At 37.5% G+C, this 16,938-nt stretch overlaps 1 protein-coding gene across 1 annotated transcript in view; it reads right to left on the reverse strand.

The window, feature by feature from the left end:
• LOC148029423 (histone acetyltransferase of the MYST family 1-like) overlaps positions 1–16,938 on the reverse strand; it is a 177,313-nt gene that overhangs the window by 39,198 nt on the left and 121,177 nt on the right. Inside the window, exon 4 of the mRNA XM_087688561.1 lies at positions 998–1,210. Within this exon, the coding sequence (XP_087544687.1) occupies positions 998–1,210 (213 nt within the window). The remainder of the gene's footprint in view (positions 1–997; positions 1,211–16,938) is intronic.

Raw genomic sequence — 16,938 nt, forward strand, 5'->3', positions numbered from 1 at the left:
GTAATACAAGGAGCACACAAAGATCTAGCAGTAATGCAAACACAAAAATCCTCACAAAACACCCAACTCCCCATGCTCAACCCTGCATGATAGCTTGAAATTTTCCACAGGCCATTGATAGCCTAGTGAAGATGACAAGCTGTAATTGCTGAAGGCCAGTAATTATATAAGAGACACACCATGGCATTTTCTCTTAACATTAAATACAGAGAAAGAAGCTGCAGTGGTTCACAAACTAAAACTAGATTGTCAAAAGGGGAAGAAACGCATTGAATGAAGATTTTCTTATATTTTTCCTTCTCTGGCTATGATCTAGAAGACTATATATAAATTCTGTGAGAAAGCAAAAAAGTGGAGATTTTAAATGGCCAATTTGGACCAAATGGAGAGACATAGTTTAAGTGATCATCTCAAAATCAGCTAGTATCACTGTTTCACAATCACTGTTTTCTTTTTTTTTAAGAAGAGAAATAATTCTATTCGTAAAACTCCTAGGAACTAAATATCCCAAGGCAAAACGCAAAGTACAAAGCAACCTTATAAAGGACTTCCATATCAAAAAATATGTAACAAGGGAAAGTCCATTATAAGGCTTGAATGAATAGCCGACTATCAGATGTCTCAGCTCGAGCAACCTTGTAAGGGACTTCCATATCAAAAAATATGTAACAAGGGAAAGTCCATTATAAGGATTGAATGAATAGCCGACTATCAGATGTTCAGCTCGAGATATCCATCTTTATAGTACAGCATTGTCAAATGAAACAAGCATCCTGTGAACAAAATATCCCCAAGGCAAAACACAATGTACAAAGCAACCTTGTGAGAGTGTTCCATATCAAAAATTATGTAACAAGGGGAAGCCTATTAGACTGCTTGAATGAATAACCGACTATCAGATGTCTCAGCTTGAGATGTCTATCTTAATGTTATGGCATTGTTAAATGAAACAAGCATTCCACCCTCACAAAAGGAAAAACGAACAGATCAATCTCACCATGTGCCGATCGAAGAAGCGTTTGTGATTGTAGAAGCTCAGGCAAAAGTCGCAGATGAAGAGCATGTCAGGAAGCTTCTCTGCTTTGTTCGCATATCTGAATATGGAGTAGTACCAAGTATCCACTTCATATTTACATCCTAGCCTTATTCGCTGGACTGTTTTCAGTCGGGTGAGCTTCTCATGCTCTTCAACATCAAAGCCTGTGTGTTCCTGCGACAACAGACAAGGTGATTAAAAGCACTTGTAGCTGCGAGTAGCAAACATTTGATTCTTCAACGTGTCAAAACCAGCCAACTTGCCAAGCGTTTTGTGCAAATTACCAAATTACTCCTCAAATTTAATCAAACGTTGTCACTTCCATATAGCGAAGCCGCAAAGCCCAATGAACCATGATCCACAATGGGGAGTAAGCCTAGAGCTTTATGAAAAGTTTCAAACTTCTCACAAGGCAAGGCCTTTGTGAAAGGATCCCCAAGGCTTATATGAAAAGTTTCTCCTTGACATAATAATTAAGCACCTCAATGTGCTTAGTGTAAGTATGGAACATTGGATTCTTACAAACTACCAATGTGTTTTGACTATCAATGAAGATGGTGGTTGCAAATGACTGTTCAATACCCAAATAAGCTAAAAGGTATATGAGCTAAGCACACTCGATCATAGCTATGAAAGCTACCTTGTACTCAACTTTACCATGAGAAGTGGCCATAGTGGGTTACTTCTTCCTCAACCACGACATACATTAGCTACTAAGCATGAAGCAAAAATTGCTTATTGAAACATGAGTGTCATAACAACTGTCCCAATTTGAATCTAATAAAGCATATAAATGTGGTAGTAATGAATTGCATGCAATGCTCGATGCTTGGGCTATGCATAAACCTAGTCTTATGTGGATCTGCAAACTGAATGTTGTGTCTCATAATGTATAGATCAATCAAGCATCCAATAGCCTACTGATAGGAAAAGACAAAGCAATTTTTGACATTACAAAGGCTCAACCTCAAACTTATCTCTACAAGAGTAGCAACAGGTTTACAATCCTCAAGGCCAAATCTCCACAACAATATCTCAACATACTTTGTTTGACACACAACAATATCTTCGTCACACTGCTTGAACTAAATGCCCAAATAATAATGCAATAGGACCGAATTAGATATATCAAGAAGTATCTAGCACATTCAACTCGGGCTTAAAATTAGTAGTATGTGTCTCGTTAGGACTAGTGAGTAGTGTGTCATTGATATAAACCACGATTATTAGAGGCCCATCACTCTCATGTTTAACATATAAGATGCTCTCAATTGGACCATTCTAAAAACCATGGATAGTCAAATGTGCATATATTTTCTCATACCAAAGGTTGCTTCATACCATGCAATGCCTTCTTCAATCTATACACTTTGCTTTCCTACCCCTTCTAAACAAAGCCACAAGGTCTAATATATTTCCTCCTACAAATCACCAATTTAAAATGCAAATTTAATAACCATTTGGTATTTCAAGGATAGACAAAGGGACGGAGTGATGTGCACATTGAGTCTCTTTTATTGAAACAATTAGAGCCAAAATAATTATTTTCTCTATTATAACTACCTAGAAAGTCATAGAAAATGGCTAAAGTGCCTTAATGCATCAAAAGTGCAAAAGAAAGAGAATAAATTAGATGCAAGGTTTGGTAGATGAGCACACCCACTTACCCCAAAGGACCAAGGAAAGTGAACAAATAATTCAAACTTGACCAAAGGTCCCACCACAAAAAGGCCAAGACATTAGGCCAAGGGTGTTGCTCAAGTCTACCCAAAGTCTTACTAAGATCATAGAGGCAATGTATATCTATTTTTGAGTTGCCTATTGAATAGGACTTGGTTTATTTTTATTGATTAGCATTGGCTCCTTAGTTCATATAAAAGTAAGACCCAATAATAGACACCCAAACTCAAGGATGTCAGTGAAGAAGTATTGAAGAAGTGGTGGTAGTAGATGTAGTGTGGGTGGTAGCTTTTTATGATCTTGGTGATCAATGTGCTCATATATGCTCTGCTCATTGAGTTAAAAGGGAATCATGCTATAGAATGCATGGATTTTCCGCTTGGATAGGTGCTTACTTTCACATGTTGTTGTACACCTTGGGTTGCCCAAGATCCCTTTTACAAGAGTGAATAGTGTCATGAATTGCAATAATGTATGCAATGCAAAAGGCTTGATACAACAAAGAAGGATGTTTAATCTTGAAGACAAGAAGATAATGCCAAAAGTTGTATGTACCAAGTGTGGAAATCAACCTCTTATCAAACTATGGAAGTTGATACTGAAGGAGGAGGAGGAGTTGATGCTGATAAAGAACTTAATGAAGTAGCAGATGAAGAAGCAACTTAGTTTGAAGAGCTATGTTTGAGAAGCAATCATTGTGGTAATCACCCAAGAGAGATTATGGAGCCACCATTGAATGGCCAACTAAATTATGTGTCTAGCTCGATGTGAACTTGCAATGGTGGTCCTTGATTAAAATACAAGAGCCAACATGTAAGTACTAGAAGAGACCAAAACTTGCATACCAATTCTTCATATTTCGATACTATGGTGCTAACCTTCAAAAACAAAGCAAAGATAAGCTAAAGTAAGAGCAAACTAAGTGACAAAATGAATGTAGTGCAAGATAAATAAGCGAATGAGTGAATGTGTGCAATGGAAGATAAATAGATTATTAGAGTAGCCTATGGGGGCCAAACTCAAGTACCCTAAGTATATTAAGGGTGTAAATGCTAAATGAGCCTAGTGCACCCTAAGGGACCTAAAAGGCACTAGCCTAAGGTTGTGGCCACCATCATGCACGATACCTCATAAGACTAGCTAGATATGCCTATCATGAGAAGTCTAATGTGTCTAGTTGCATAAGACCAATTAGCCATACCTCTAGATATCCTAAAAGGTGCTAATTGAGGAGGCTTTCCATATGCCACATGTCTAGTGGTGCACCAATAAGGTTATGGTTATTATGAGGAATAGAAGAAGTAGATGTAGATGTTGAAGGACCCTCTCTTAGATATGCAAGTGGAATACAACCTGTGGGTGTAGTATGGTTTATTAAGGAGGTGACTAAGGTGGAAGATCCTATGCCTTCTTATACCTCCTCATCTACATGATCCAAGCATTGGTAGTGAGTATAATATTTATTATTTCTAGGCAAGTGCTAGCAAATCAATTTACTATCTTTGGTTTTGTCTAAAGAAGAGGTGTTAGACTTCTTAGGACTTGCCTTCCATTCTTACAATTTCTTGGCATAACTTGATTTTCCCTTTAAAGAGGAGGATATTGGAGTCCCCTTTGAAGTACAAAACATGGGGATGTCTTTTTGTGGACTTGCCATGTAAGACAATAATTCAAACTCATAAAAGGTTAGTGATCAAGGCAAAAAAATGACTTGCTGCATAAAGTGGAAGTGTTTAGAGGGTAGCTTGTTTCAAAATAACGGGACTAGATCATACTTTAGTGAGCTAGTGGTGGCAAACTGTGTGAGTAACCACCTAGCTAGTGATAGCAAACATAAAGAAGTTGTGCAACTCACAATCAAGTTTGATATGTTAGGTTTGATCTCTTGCCACATAACAATCAATAAGAAGTTCAAATGATTATATGCAAAGGGAAAGTGTTGAAGCTATGAGTGAACTTTAAGTAGTAACTTCTACGTCAACCCATTGATACATACAATTATGGTGGCACGTTGAGGGTTTGACATAGCATCTAGATCAACGATAAGGTCCCAAAGGCCCTATGCTTCGAGCACTTGTTTGACCTTTCGCTAGTTAATAAGAAGAAGTTCCAATTATCAAATGTAAGGGGAACGTGAAGCTATGAGGAAACTCAAGTAGTAACCCCCTACATCAACTTGACATTCAATGGAAAGTTGAGGGTTTGACGTAGTGTCTAGACCAACTATAAGATCCCAAATGCCTTGAGACTCAAGCACTTATTTGATCTCTCACTAGCCAATAAAAAGTTCTAATGATTAGATCCAAGGCTGAAAGTATTGAAACTATGAGTGAAACTCAAGAAGTAACCTCTATATCAAATTAATGTTTGATGTCATATTGCAAGCTTTCCATTGATAGATATAATCAGGGTGACAAGTGGAGGGTCTAACATAGCTTATAGACCAACTATAAGGTCCCAATGACCTTAAGGCTCAAGCACTTGTTTCATGGGTTTCGACCAAGTCATGAAGAGTGAGTGTTGAGTGTTGAGTAGAGAGGGTAGGGTGGGGGGGGACCATAATAGACTTTGGGATTTTCCCAAAAGTTCCCACAATGCATTGGTGAGGCATCCATATGGATCCAAGTGTAACTTGGTTGACTAGGCATAAACATGGTACCATATAATTAGCCTAGGGAGGGTGCATGATAAGAAAAGTATGGGTTTCATTGCATTTAAGTTGCCTATCAAATGAGTGAAATGGCAATATAAGCAGAGGATATAGATATGGTTGCATTTGAGTGGTTGAGTAAATGTCCAAGGGGCTTGAGAGAGATGCCCACAACCATTCCAAAGAGTGACACGTGTGCTTACTTGAAGGTAGGTGTGAGGTATGAGTGGCCTTCCCAACAATGAAGTACTAGGGTGCAGAGTGGCATGCATATATAGGTAAGTGACATGTGGAATTGAACATGATAATGAATTATTTAGGTGAAACAAAATATCTTAAGCCTAATGTACTTGTCATTTGAGGAATGGAACCTAATGTAGATAATGCAAGTGTGGAATCTAGTTCTAAGCTACTTAGCCATAACAAAGAGATCCTAAATGATCACATGAAGAGGGAGAAATGAGAGAGAATTGCAAATGGGATAGTGCCAACAACATGCTCATATAAAGTAGAAGGTAATGTAACAAGAATATCTAAAGACATATGTTTTCTTTAGAGACTACTTTGCAAACATTAGCATACTTATACCACTCATGTCCCAGGGGGACTCACAACTAGATCTTGCATACAAAAGGAGAAAAAAGAGGGGTTTCAATTTATATTAATCATAATGATTATGAGAACTTGACATGAAGTCTAGTTGTGATGAAGATGAGGGTTCACTAGTCACCCCAAATGTGGTGTGTCCTCCTTCAATAAAGAGGTGGTAGCCTTACCAATTGACTCTGATTGATGTGCAACTCCTGATGGAGTGCAGTGTGAAGAATAGGAGTGTATTTTGGCCATCTTTTAAGCAAGTACTTTGTGAATTTCATCCCTGACATCCACTAAAGGTTTGGTGATTGAACGAGGATGAGAGGAAGGATGCGATGTCCTCCTCATGAGAGCGTGATGCTACCTAGGGCATCCAATGAAGGAGAAGATCGAGAAGACACTATGATTCTCCAAGAAAGAGGTGTCTCAATATTTTGAATTGGTTACATATCACTCTATATCTTGTAGAAACCATGTGTTTTGCTCCTCGTTGTTGAGAGCATGATGGTGCTTAGGGCCTCTAATGAATGAGAAGGCTAAGAAGACATTATGGTTATCGCGTGCATATCTTGTACAAATTGAGCCTTCATGATAAGCTCAAGATACTCTAGTAGTAATCAGTGACTCTCATACATCTAAAAGGGAAAGAATACAATCTAATAAATGAAGGAAAGCTGTGCATGGGGAGTAAATGGAATTAGATATCCTAGCATTCCATGCTATAAATGATTATTCATTTTTGGTATGTGGATTAGAAGCTCAACTAATATGTCAAATACTCCACTTGGGAAATATGGTTGCCAAACTGAAACTTAAAGGTTGAGGCTTGTAAAGTAGTGGAGCATGTGTTCTATTTCGATACAAGATACATTTAGTGGGCTTTTTCCAAGGTGACACCAAATGTCTACATCCTTCCATACAACCCTTGCCTCCTCCAAATAGATAATCAACTAGATTTATAACAACGCCTCAAATGATGAGATGTCTGCCTAACCATTAGTGTTACCCCACTAAGGAGATAATATGAATGGGATGCTTAAAGATCAAAAGTGTCCAACAACCATTGACTTTTGTTGGAGTGGACCATGGGAGGGTCATGGAGAGTGTCGCTCTTTGTGTGCATATCCCAAGTGTAACATCATCGTGCATAGCCGATTAGAGCTGAGAGTGATGTCACGCAACAAGTGAGTGCTAGTTGAGGATGAGAATAATTGGAAATTTGATGAAGGTAAAATTTTGATCGCGACCTACTAAGTGAGAAAAATGCAAATTAGGTTGGAATAGATGATGTTGAACATAGCAGCTCCTACAAATAATGGAGGTTTGTAATAGATCCCCAAGCTATAAAACGGGCTGCAATATCTAAATGATAGGTTGCCTAGTTATAAAATATGTTCTCTACTATCTACCAATGGGGATCCTAGAAATTAAGACGCGGCTACTATAGTAGGGTAAAATATCCTATGAACTGCAACAAATCAAGTGCATAAGCTTGCAACATAAGCATACAATAGATGAAGCTTATGTGACAAACTAGTGGTAGCAAGAGAGGAAGGGTAGATAATGTGGGTGATGAGGATGGAAACAATTGCATTTGAGGATAGGTGAAGGGATAAAGAGTGGCGTGTATACTAAGTCCCTTTTATAGAAACAATGGGTGCCAAAAGAAGTCGCATCTTGTACAAGTGTCCAGAAAGTGACATAAAATGGGTAAAATGTCTTTTTGGGATTTTTCTAATGAGCCAAAAATGCCAATAAAATAGGATTAATAAATGGTGAGTTTTTAAAGCTCAATATAACCTTGAGTTGTTAATTATAGTTGCCACCCATAAGTGCCAACCTAATTTATCCAAGTCCTAGACCAAAAGTTTTGGCATGTCCAATCTTGTTGACCAAAATTTAGAAACATTTAAAAATATTTAAGAGAAGTGCCTACTAAACATAATCATGTCAAAATGGAAATTTCCAAAGTCCAAGAGTGTGAAGAAAGCTGGCAACGGTACCAAGATTTATTAAAAGCATAATTTTCACAATCTATCATCACTAGTAATTCTGTGAAATAGTACACGATAATCCATGACTGGAAATAGCAAGAAGACACTAATTGATTTTAAAAGATATTAAAGCCCTTGATGTCTCTTTACAATGTATCTATGTTTAATTTGTAGTATTAAGAATGGTCCATAATCCTTTAAGTTGATTTGTAAGCTACCCTTGTGCAAATTGTATGAATGTCTTTATACAAGTAAAATGTCCAAAAGCATTGTGACACTCTATCAAAGAAAACACCAATGAGCTATTCAAACAAAGGAGACACCTCAATAGAAATGGTAAAGAATAATGGTAGCCATCATATGCATATCAAGTCAATACAAAGACCAAGAGCATCTCTTGTAGCTCATAGACAAAATAAGGTCACTGTAAATTTTAATGACCAAGACTTAGTAGACATGGTATGTATAGGCATGTATACTTGTACAAGTTATTCTTATAAGAATTTGATAGAGAATGCACCCTCTTCTGCATTTTGCCTTCACTTTTATCATCATCGTCCACAAAAAGACAGCTTTCTACCCAAGGCTCACTAATGAGCAACATCAACATCCTTTACCACACAAGTAGATTCTACCACAACAACAAAAGGAGTCCACAAACATTAATTCACCAAGGAACACACTCAAGGGAACCCAATGACTCCACACTTGTAGTTACAACTCGCCCTTCACACAAAAAATTACCTCCTACTTGCAAGTAGGGTCATCAATATTCAAACATGAACTTGGACTCTTGAATAGTAGCACGTCTTCCTCTTGATCACCATGTACCCTCATTCTTAGACTCTTGAATAGTAGCACCTTTTCCTCCTGATCACCATGTAGCCTTGTTCTTTGGTCAACTCTTCTCACCAAGTTGACCCCATGTATGCCATTGTTGATCAACCCATGTCTCATCTATTCTTATTAACCCTCATATCGTAGCAAAATATAGTGCCTTCACAATACAACTTTCTCTCACACATATATCTTGTCCACCCTCTTTATGTGCTCCTTTATGAATCCAACTTCAGCCCTTTATATAGACCACATGGCATTGCCCCCCTGGCACGTAAAAAAAACATGCCTTCTCCAAAAACATAGCCCAAATCTAGCTTAAAGCATCATCATGATGCTTGCCATCAATAGTTTCATCATGGCTAAAAATAGGCCTCACATGGACTATATATTCATAGAGTAGGGTGCTACTTTCTATCCCACCACCGGCACCATAATGACATGTGATCTGGTCATCATGAGGGTGACATCCTCTCCTCCCAAGCCATCAACTTTGTGACACAAAAGCATGCCATGATGATGGTTAAAAAAGGAAGGATAATCCTTAGTTTTAAAAACCTTATACTATTAAGGTATATTCACATGCTATAACTTGTCTCCTCCTTGTATTTTGAGAGATAAAACCAAATCCGTCTTTTGGATGCCTCTTTGGATCATGTCCATGGTTTATGTAAAAACCTACACTATTGATTGAACATAGCCCTAATTAGTATCCTTGAGCACATTATCCTCCAATGTCTTTGGAGATCACATAGAACTCAAAGCATGTTATATAATGACTGCAAGCTTCAAGGAAAATCATGATGCCCACGAAGAAAGCCTAACAAAAACTACCTTATGAACCTATTTCCTTTGATATGAATCCATATCAATCTTACTTGGTCTAAAAACCACAAAACTATGTCAATAACTCCTCAGTATGACTAGTATGTGAGTCTATTGCAATCCCTTTAGTCCAATTTTAGGCTTCCAAAAAAATCATCACAATGTGTGTGCAATGCATGCATTGTAAAATCCATAGACAAGCCATGAAGTCCTAGTCCAATATTGGGGCATTGTAAGTGGGCAAGAGAAAGGGTTGAGGGTGTCCACCCAAAAAGAAACCATTCTTATATAATGTGTATGAATAAAGAGCCCATTCTTGCAAATGCAAACTTGAAAGTCGGTGCTTCCTCCTTCTTCCATTCTTATTTTCACCACAGTAGGAGTTAGAGGAGTATGAGAGTGAGTCAGAGAGTGAGGGATCATAGGAGAAGCTCTCTAATCCCTCTCCTTGCTACTTGCTTTTGTCTCTTCCTCTCATCCCATCACCATGTGAAGAGATTGGGGTGGCCATATCCATATCAAGAAAGAAAGAGTGAGTGTGAGAGAGAGTGAGTGATAGAGGGAGTGATGGATCAAAGGAGAAGCTTCCCTTCTCTATTCTTGCTTCCATTCTTCTTCTTCTTAGTTTTCTTCTCAACATAGCAACCATAGAGGTGATATATGTGTGTACATACATACATACATACATACATACATACATACATACATACATACATACATACATACATACATACATACATACATACATACATACATACATACATACATACATACATACATACATACATACATACATACGTACGTATGTATGTAATGGATGTGTATAGTACCGAAAGGCATTTTTATAATAGCAGTGCATTGATGATTTTTTTAAAAAGGTTACAAAGGAAAGATCATGGTGTGTGTGTGTGTGTGTGTGTGTGTGTGTGTGTGTGTGTGTGTGTGTGTGTGTGTGTGTGTGTGTGTGTGTGTGTGTGTGTGTGTGTGTGTGTGTGTGTGTGTGTGTGTGTGTGTGTGTGTGTGTGTGTGTGTGTGTGTGTGTGTGTGTGTGTGTGTGTGTGTGTGTGTGTGTGTGTGTGTGTGTGTGTGTGTGTGTGTAACTCCAAAGAAGCATGCCCAGATATGGATAGAGGACTGAACTAGTACCTCTGATCTAAACAAACCCATGAATTAGTAAGAACTAATAAATAGATTTGCATCACATGTGTCAACATAAAGATCAAGTGGATGGAAGAGGAAACTTCAAGGCTACCGAGGGAGCATCACTTAGGTTGTGAGGTCATCAAAGTGGTTCTTAGTTGATTGATCCATAACAAGAAACGTAATCCATTGGTTACTTTGCACCAATGGAAGAGCTTCATGGTTTATTTGCTAGTAGAGAATTATTGTACTCATGCTAACCATCCCATGGAAGAATCATAGATCTCTTTTTCTTCACAATAAAAGAACATTTTTATTTAATTGACTATCTCTTCTTATAGAGTGTTGCCAATGGTATAGTATTGCTCTTCCTTGCATTTTAGTTGCTTATTTTTGGGAATTGTATTCATCACTTACATAGCAATAGATCACTTCCCTTTTGTATATGATGCTCTTGAATAGATTTTGACATTAATTTCACTCATTTTGATAAGACTTTCCACTTTCATTCAAGTTCTCATGGTTTGTACATATTCTATCATAGATAGGCATCATATTGGATCCATCTTTTAGAGATAAGAAGAGTAAGAAGTCTCAAGACTTGGAAAAAGTTTTAAATTTTAGTAAAAGTATAGAAACTCAAGGTAAAGCATCCCATTACCTCAAGTATGACCTTTTTACAACATATTGGCTTTCTTCGTATATTTTGCTATGCATTAGACCATAATTTTGGTGAATCAAAGGTCTTGCTTCTTTCTCTCAAGAAGCAAGACTTAGCTATTCGTGTTTTAGGAGGGAAAAACCCACAAAGAAATCAACTTTATAGATTAATGCTCAAGATAAATTCTTTACTTGACTAGAGGCAAAATCGCTTTTTAATTTCTTGAGGATAGAAACCTTAAAATGATCTTCCCTAGAGAATCATATTCTCTAATTGCTTATTGATCATATAGGGAACCTTAGATCAAGGAAGACTAACAATGCATCTTAGTCATAAATCTAATGAGAGGCAACTAAAGAAGGATGACAATGACCTAAACTACGAGGATTGTAGCATAACACACCTATACATGAATTTCCAATGAATGATGTTTTACCTAGTGAGATGATCATGACTTTGGTACCAATGCATTCGCATGGAGAAAAGCACAATTAAAACTCTAGTCCAAACTTCAAGGAGGTGAAAAGAAGATCTAAGAAGAAAATGGCAAGCAAGAATAATAGTGGCATGACATCAACAAAACCAAGTGAAAGATTACTTCAAGACCTCAAAGCCCCAATGCAAAATTCACCAAGGTCAGTAGATGAATGGTCCATAACTACTAATATAGCCTAAAGAAAAAGCTACAGAGCCTAATGTAGAAGTCGAGGAAAGGGCCATAGAAATGCAGCAATGTAGTGACAAACTTATTGGGATGTTTGAAAGTGCTCATGGGTAGACAAACACAAAGAGACCTTTAAAATTTACTAGCTTAAAGTCATGTAGAGAATCTAGACACATTCCCTAAGAATAAGAAAAGCCCAAAGCACAAGATAAAAGCCACAACTGTCAAACTGAGCAAGATGTGACCAAGACTAGTGTAACCCAAACATGATGATGAATCAATAATACAATTAGCCTACCTATGGATTGGGTTAGTTGCCAAGAGGGACTCTATAGTAGACGTGGAAATCAACAAAGATGTAGAGTATAGCATACTACATTACAATGTTTAGGCTAAAATAGGAAAAACGGATATTACATTCAACACTTAGGAGGTTGACTGTACTTTTCATTAGGCATATGTATAGGTGGGATGATAATGAAAATAGAATGTTCCTATCCCATTCTTTGTTTTGTTTAGCCTAAAGGATGCAAAGAGGACACTGTTGCTTGGAAGTCCCTTTAAGGCAAGGACAATCTATCAAGTTGATTACATGGCTAATATAATAAAGCCATAGTCATTTTGAAGCTCAACCCCGAAGCTTACAGAGACCAATACATATAGCTATAGACCAAAGTGAAGGTAATAAACCCTAGTCCAAATACTTTAATGAGCAAAATGACAATAACTAGGTAACTTCACTATGGAGGGGTCAAAAAAAGAATCCAAAATTAATTACTCAACATATCACCTTCTAAGTGAAGGCCAAGCCTAATTAGGTGTAGAGACATGCAAATCCTAAGAGTGCTAGATGTCACAATGAGGAGTGGATGAAGAAAAAATATCCATGAAAGAGGCATAACAAGAATAAAGAAATTCTAAGAGATAAAGTAGGAAACACCATTGGGTACCCAAGTGTTTTCTGCATGCCAAATCATATTATAAAGGAAACTACATTTGGCTACCTAGGCTCAAGCCAATGGCACTAGCAACAACCACTCCAGCATCAAATCTACAATGTCCAAAAGTAATGGCAAATAAGTCATGTCATCCATGATTTGGCAATAACACTCTAAGGTGGTGATAATAAGATGAACAAGGATGTAGAAGAGAAAGACTCCTTCAAGTTAGACATATGAGCCATAATAAATAATCTACAACTGTCAAAAATCAAGACATGCCCTCTAACAACAAGTGTGAAGGCTGAAAAAATAGTGCTAAAAAGGCAAATCCAACAACAATGGCAAAGGTCAACATCAACAACAACAAAGAAAGGACAATTAACTTACCATCAAGTTCCACCCTAATAATGGTAGTGTCTACAAGCAAATTAAAATCAAAGTAAGAACCACAATACTAAAAGCTCCACATTTCTATGTATTTTGTATATTTGATCCTTAGATCAATACCAATCCAACTCCAGATCCACAGTAGTAGCACTCCTAGCTACCACTGCTAGTTCTTCTATGAAGGATTCAGCACCAATGCAACCATCGAAGCCAAACAACTATAGACCCTAATTACCACTACCACTACGATGAAGGATGAAGAAAAGGGAAAAGGAATGAGGAGAATCCAAACCATGAATAAGAAAACCAGAGGTAACTAATAAGCATCTACAATAGGTACACTCAACCTCCTCTTGGATTAAAATCAACATATGAAGAGAACCATCTTTGAAATGTATGAAGAGCTTGTTGAGAAAAATTGTCAAACCATAGTGGAATGTTTTGAAAAAATCAATAAATTGATCAATATACTAACAAGTAGTGATGACTTAGCTGACATAGGAGTTCTAGATGTGAAAAAGGCCAAAGTTATTAGTATAATATCCAGGGGAGTAACCCTCTGTATAACGTGCATTCAATGGTATTTTTAAAACCCCTTTATAAAAAATTTACACAATTTTATATACCCCTTTTGTGAATTTTGAAGGCAATATTTATATTCCTTTTGTAAAACTAAATTTTGAGATGAGGTTCATTTTTATAACCCCTTCTATACAATTCTTATAAAAACACGGTGCCACACTACTTTACGTCGAGTTTTTTCATGATAATCTGAGTTGAATATCCAAACACTAGAGTACAGAATCTTGTACACTTTTACAACCCTATAGAAAAGCCACCTACTAGAGGGTAAACTCCTCTTTGTGAACCATGCACAACAACCATAGATAATCATGGCCTAAATCGTGGGTGCAAGAGCCAAGATAAGATACAAGGTCATGAGCTTGAGTAGTAGATACAACAAAATATACAATGGACATATTTTAGACTAGCTTAAGACCAGAAATGATATCAATTACACCTTTAGGGAGATTTGGAGGGGTTCTCATACATGGATTTTCTAGACCAATGGATCTAGTTACATAACATAAAACATAGATTTTCCTTTCAAGACCAAGACCATGGCTCGGGATCAAAATTTAAAGAATTTTGTGATGATGTGAGAGCCTCCCCTTTATTAAAGGGTCTTTAGAAACCAATGGATTTCCCAACTTTAGGCATAGTGTCATCTCGACCTTCACCATAGAAACAAGTGATAAACTAAAACATAAAGAATCCACATGAATTTTCAAGATAGCCCCAATAAAAGCTTGTGATTGTAACCTCCAATCCATGCTTGTAGTTTTTCCATGTGGTTGAAGACTCCATCTCTAGTGTACTTGCCCATGTTGCTTGACAAAGGGGAAGTCTATTTTTTCCTATTTCTTACTATTGACAATTGTGGGGTGTTGCTTGAGATTAGAGTGTCATTGGGTGGGGCTAGAGGCATGCATCATCCTCTCTCTTGTCTAATGATTCTCTACCTCATAGGTGGACTACTAGAGAAACCTCATATTTTTAGGATTAGAGATTATGTCTATACAATTGAAACAAAAGGTTTCTATAAAAACAACCTGTGTAAAGATCTAGTTCAAAGTTCTTTGAAGAGGGAAGACAGGACCATTGTTCAATCAGAAAAAGGTCTAGAATTGGCCATGCTGAGAGTTTGAGGTCTGATACATGTACACTACCTTAACAACATTAACAAATGTACTAGTTTGTCCAGCCACCAAACAAATCAGAAATTTCACAATATTGATTGATATGTAAATTGCTTCACTTAATGGTGCCAAAATCTGCAAGACTTGCCTAAAGTTATTAGATAGAAATTGATGGGTGTTGTAGGGAAAGAAGTCATTGATGACAACGACAAATGTTGAGGTTACTAAAGGGGCTGATTGTGGATTACAACATAAAAAGGGACTGTAATTTGATGCGGCCAATCAGTCAGTAGGGTATAGTTAAGGCGAGCCACCCTCCTTCTACACCCTCTCCACCCAACTAGCGAGTTCTCAAAAACCTAACATGCCTAGATTAAGGATGTGTAGCATCCAATGAATCAACCCCCTTTGGGAGAGGGGGGTGTATAGAAGCACACTTCAATCCATATTCGTATGTCTAATGTGATCGACCATAGGTTAATGATGTGGATCTTTGATCTTAGCATATTCCATGTGATATACAAGTTATTTAAAAGTCAAAGGGGATATCTTGCATGTATGCGTGTCTTCTTGGTCAACTATCCAATGGATGTTTGACCAAGTAGGAGACTACAATGGACAGGCACGGCTGAACTGAAGATGTCTAAAATTGTTTTGATTGGGAGAGGATTAATGGTGATCGACACATCCAAAATGGGCTTGTATACCTTGGGAAGGGTCCTACAAAGTTTGGTTAACATCCGATTTCGTATGTAGGAGATACAGAGTTTCGAAGGTCGATGTCTAGTTAGGACTACATGCTGTAATGAACAATTGTAGGTTGCGCAGAAAATTTTAGGGGCTGAAATCTTCAGAATTTGTTTCAAGTGCTTGTATACCTTGGGAAGGGTCCTACAAAGTTTGGTTAACATCCGAGTTCGTATGTAGGAGATACAGAGTTTCGAAGGTCGATGTCTAGTTAGGACTACATGCTGTAATGAAAATTATAGGTTGCGCAGAAAATTTTAGGGGCTGAAATCTTCAGAATTTGGTTCAAATGTCTTCAGATAATTGTTGATCACAAGCAAGGCTACATTTTTTCTTTTTAAAGCTTGGCGATCTGAGTTATGGTTCAAAAGATATGAGCAGTTTTCTGTAGGGTGGTCATGTAGGACAGTTTTATAGATAGGATCAGATTGAATCTAATGGACGTAAAGTATTGCATGTGGCATATACTTTAATAGAGACATTTGAGACTGACATGAGGTCCTGTAGCCCCTCTCCTACCAACCTATCACAAAAGTGGCTTGTGTAGAAGAATCCGCAACAAAGATGGCTAGCTCGATGTAGACAATATGAGTCCCGAGACTAGGAAGACCATGAATTGAGAGAAAAGAGAGGCCCATGTCAAGAACATGTAGGGCCTCAAAAACAGAGCTCAATGACAATAGAGGCAAGGTACCAACATCACTAAAGGCATTACAGGAGAATACCAAAGATATAGAGATTTCGACTTTTGCTTAACAATACAGATGCATTAATGGTAGTTACAGATGCAATATTAGCAGATGGAGCACATGACATGTAGGATGCAGAAAAACTTGATGATGCAGAGGAAACTGTGGAAGAGCTTGTAGATGATATAGAGATTCAGGATGAAAAAAGAGCTCGAATATGACGTAGAGTTTGTGGATGTGGATGCTACAGAGTTTGATGATGCAGATATGAAGACTGAAGATGTAGATGCTACAAAGCTCTAAGGAATGAATGATATTGAGAAAGATAATGTGGATAATGTTAAGGGTAAACATATAATAGAAAATACAAGAGAGACATTGATGCAGGTTATA

Source organism: Lygodium microphyllum, chromosome 11, assembly GCF_053477565.2.
Source record: "Lygodium microphyllum isolate KBCC chromosome 11, Lygodium_microphyllum_v1.1.10, whole genome shotgun sequence".
In the NCBI taxonomy this organism is placed as follows: Eukaryota; Viridiplantae; Streptophyta; class Polypodiopsida; order Schizaeales; family Lygodiaceae; genus Lygodium; species Lygodium microphyllum.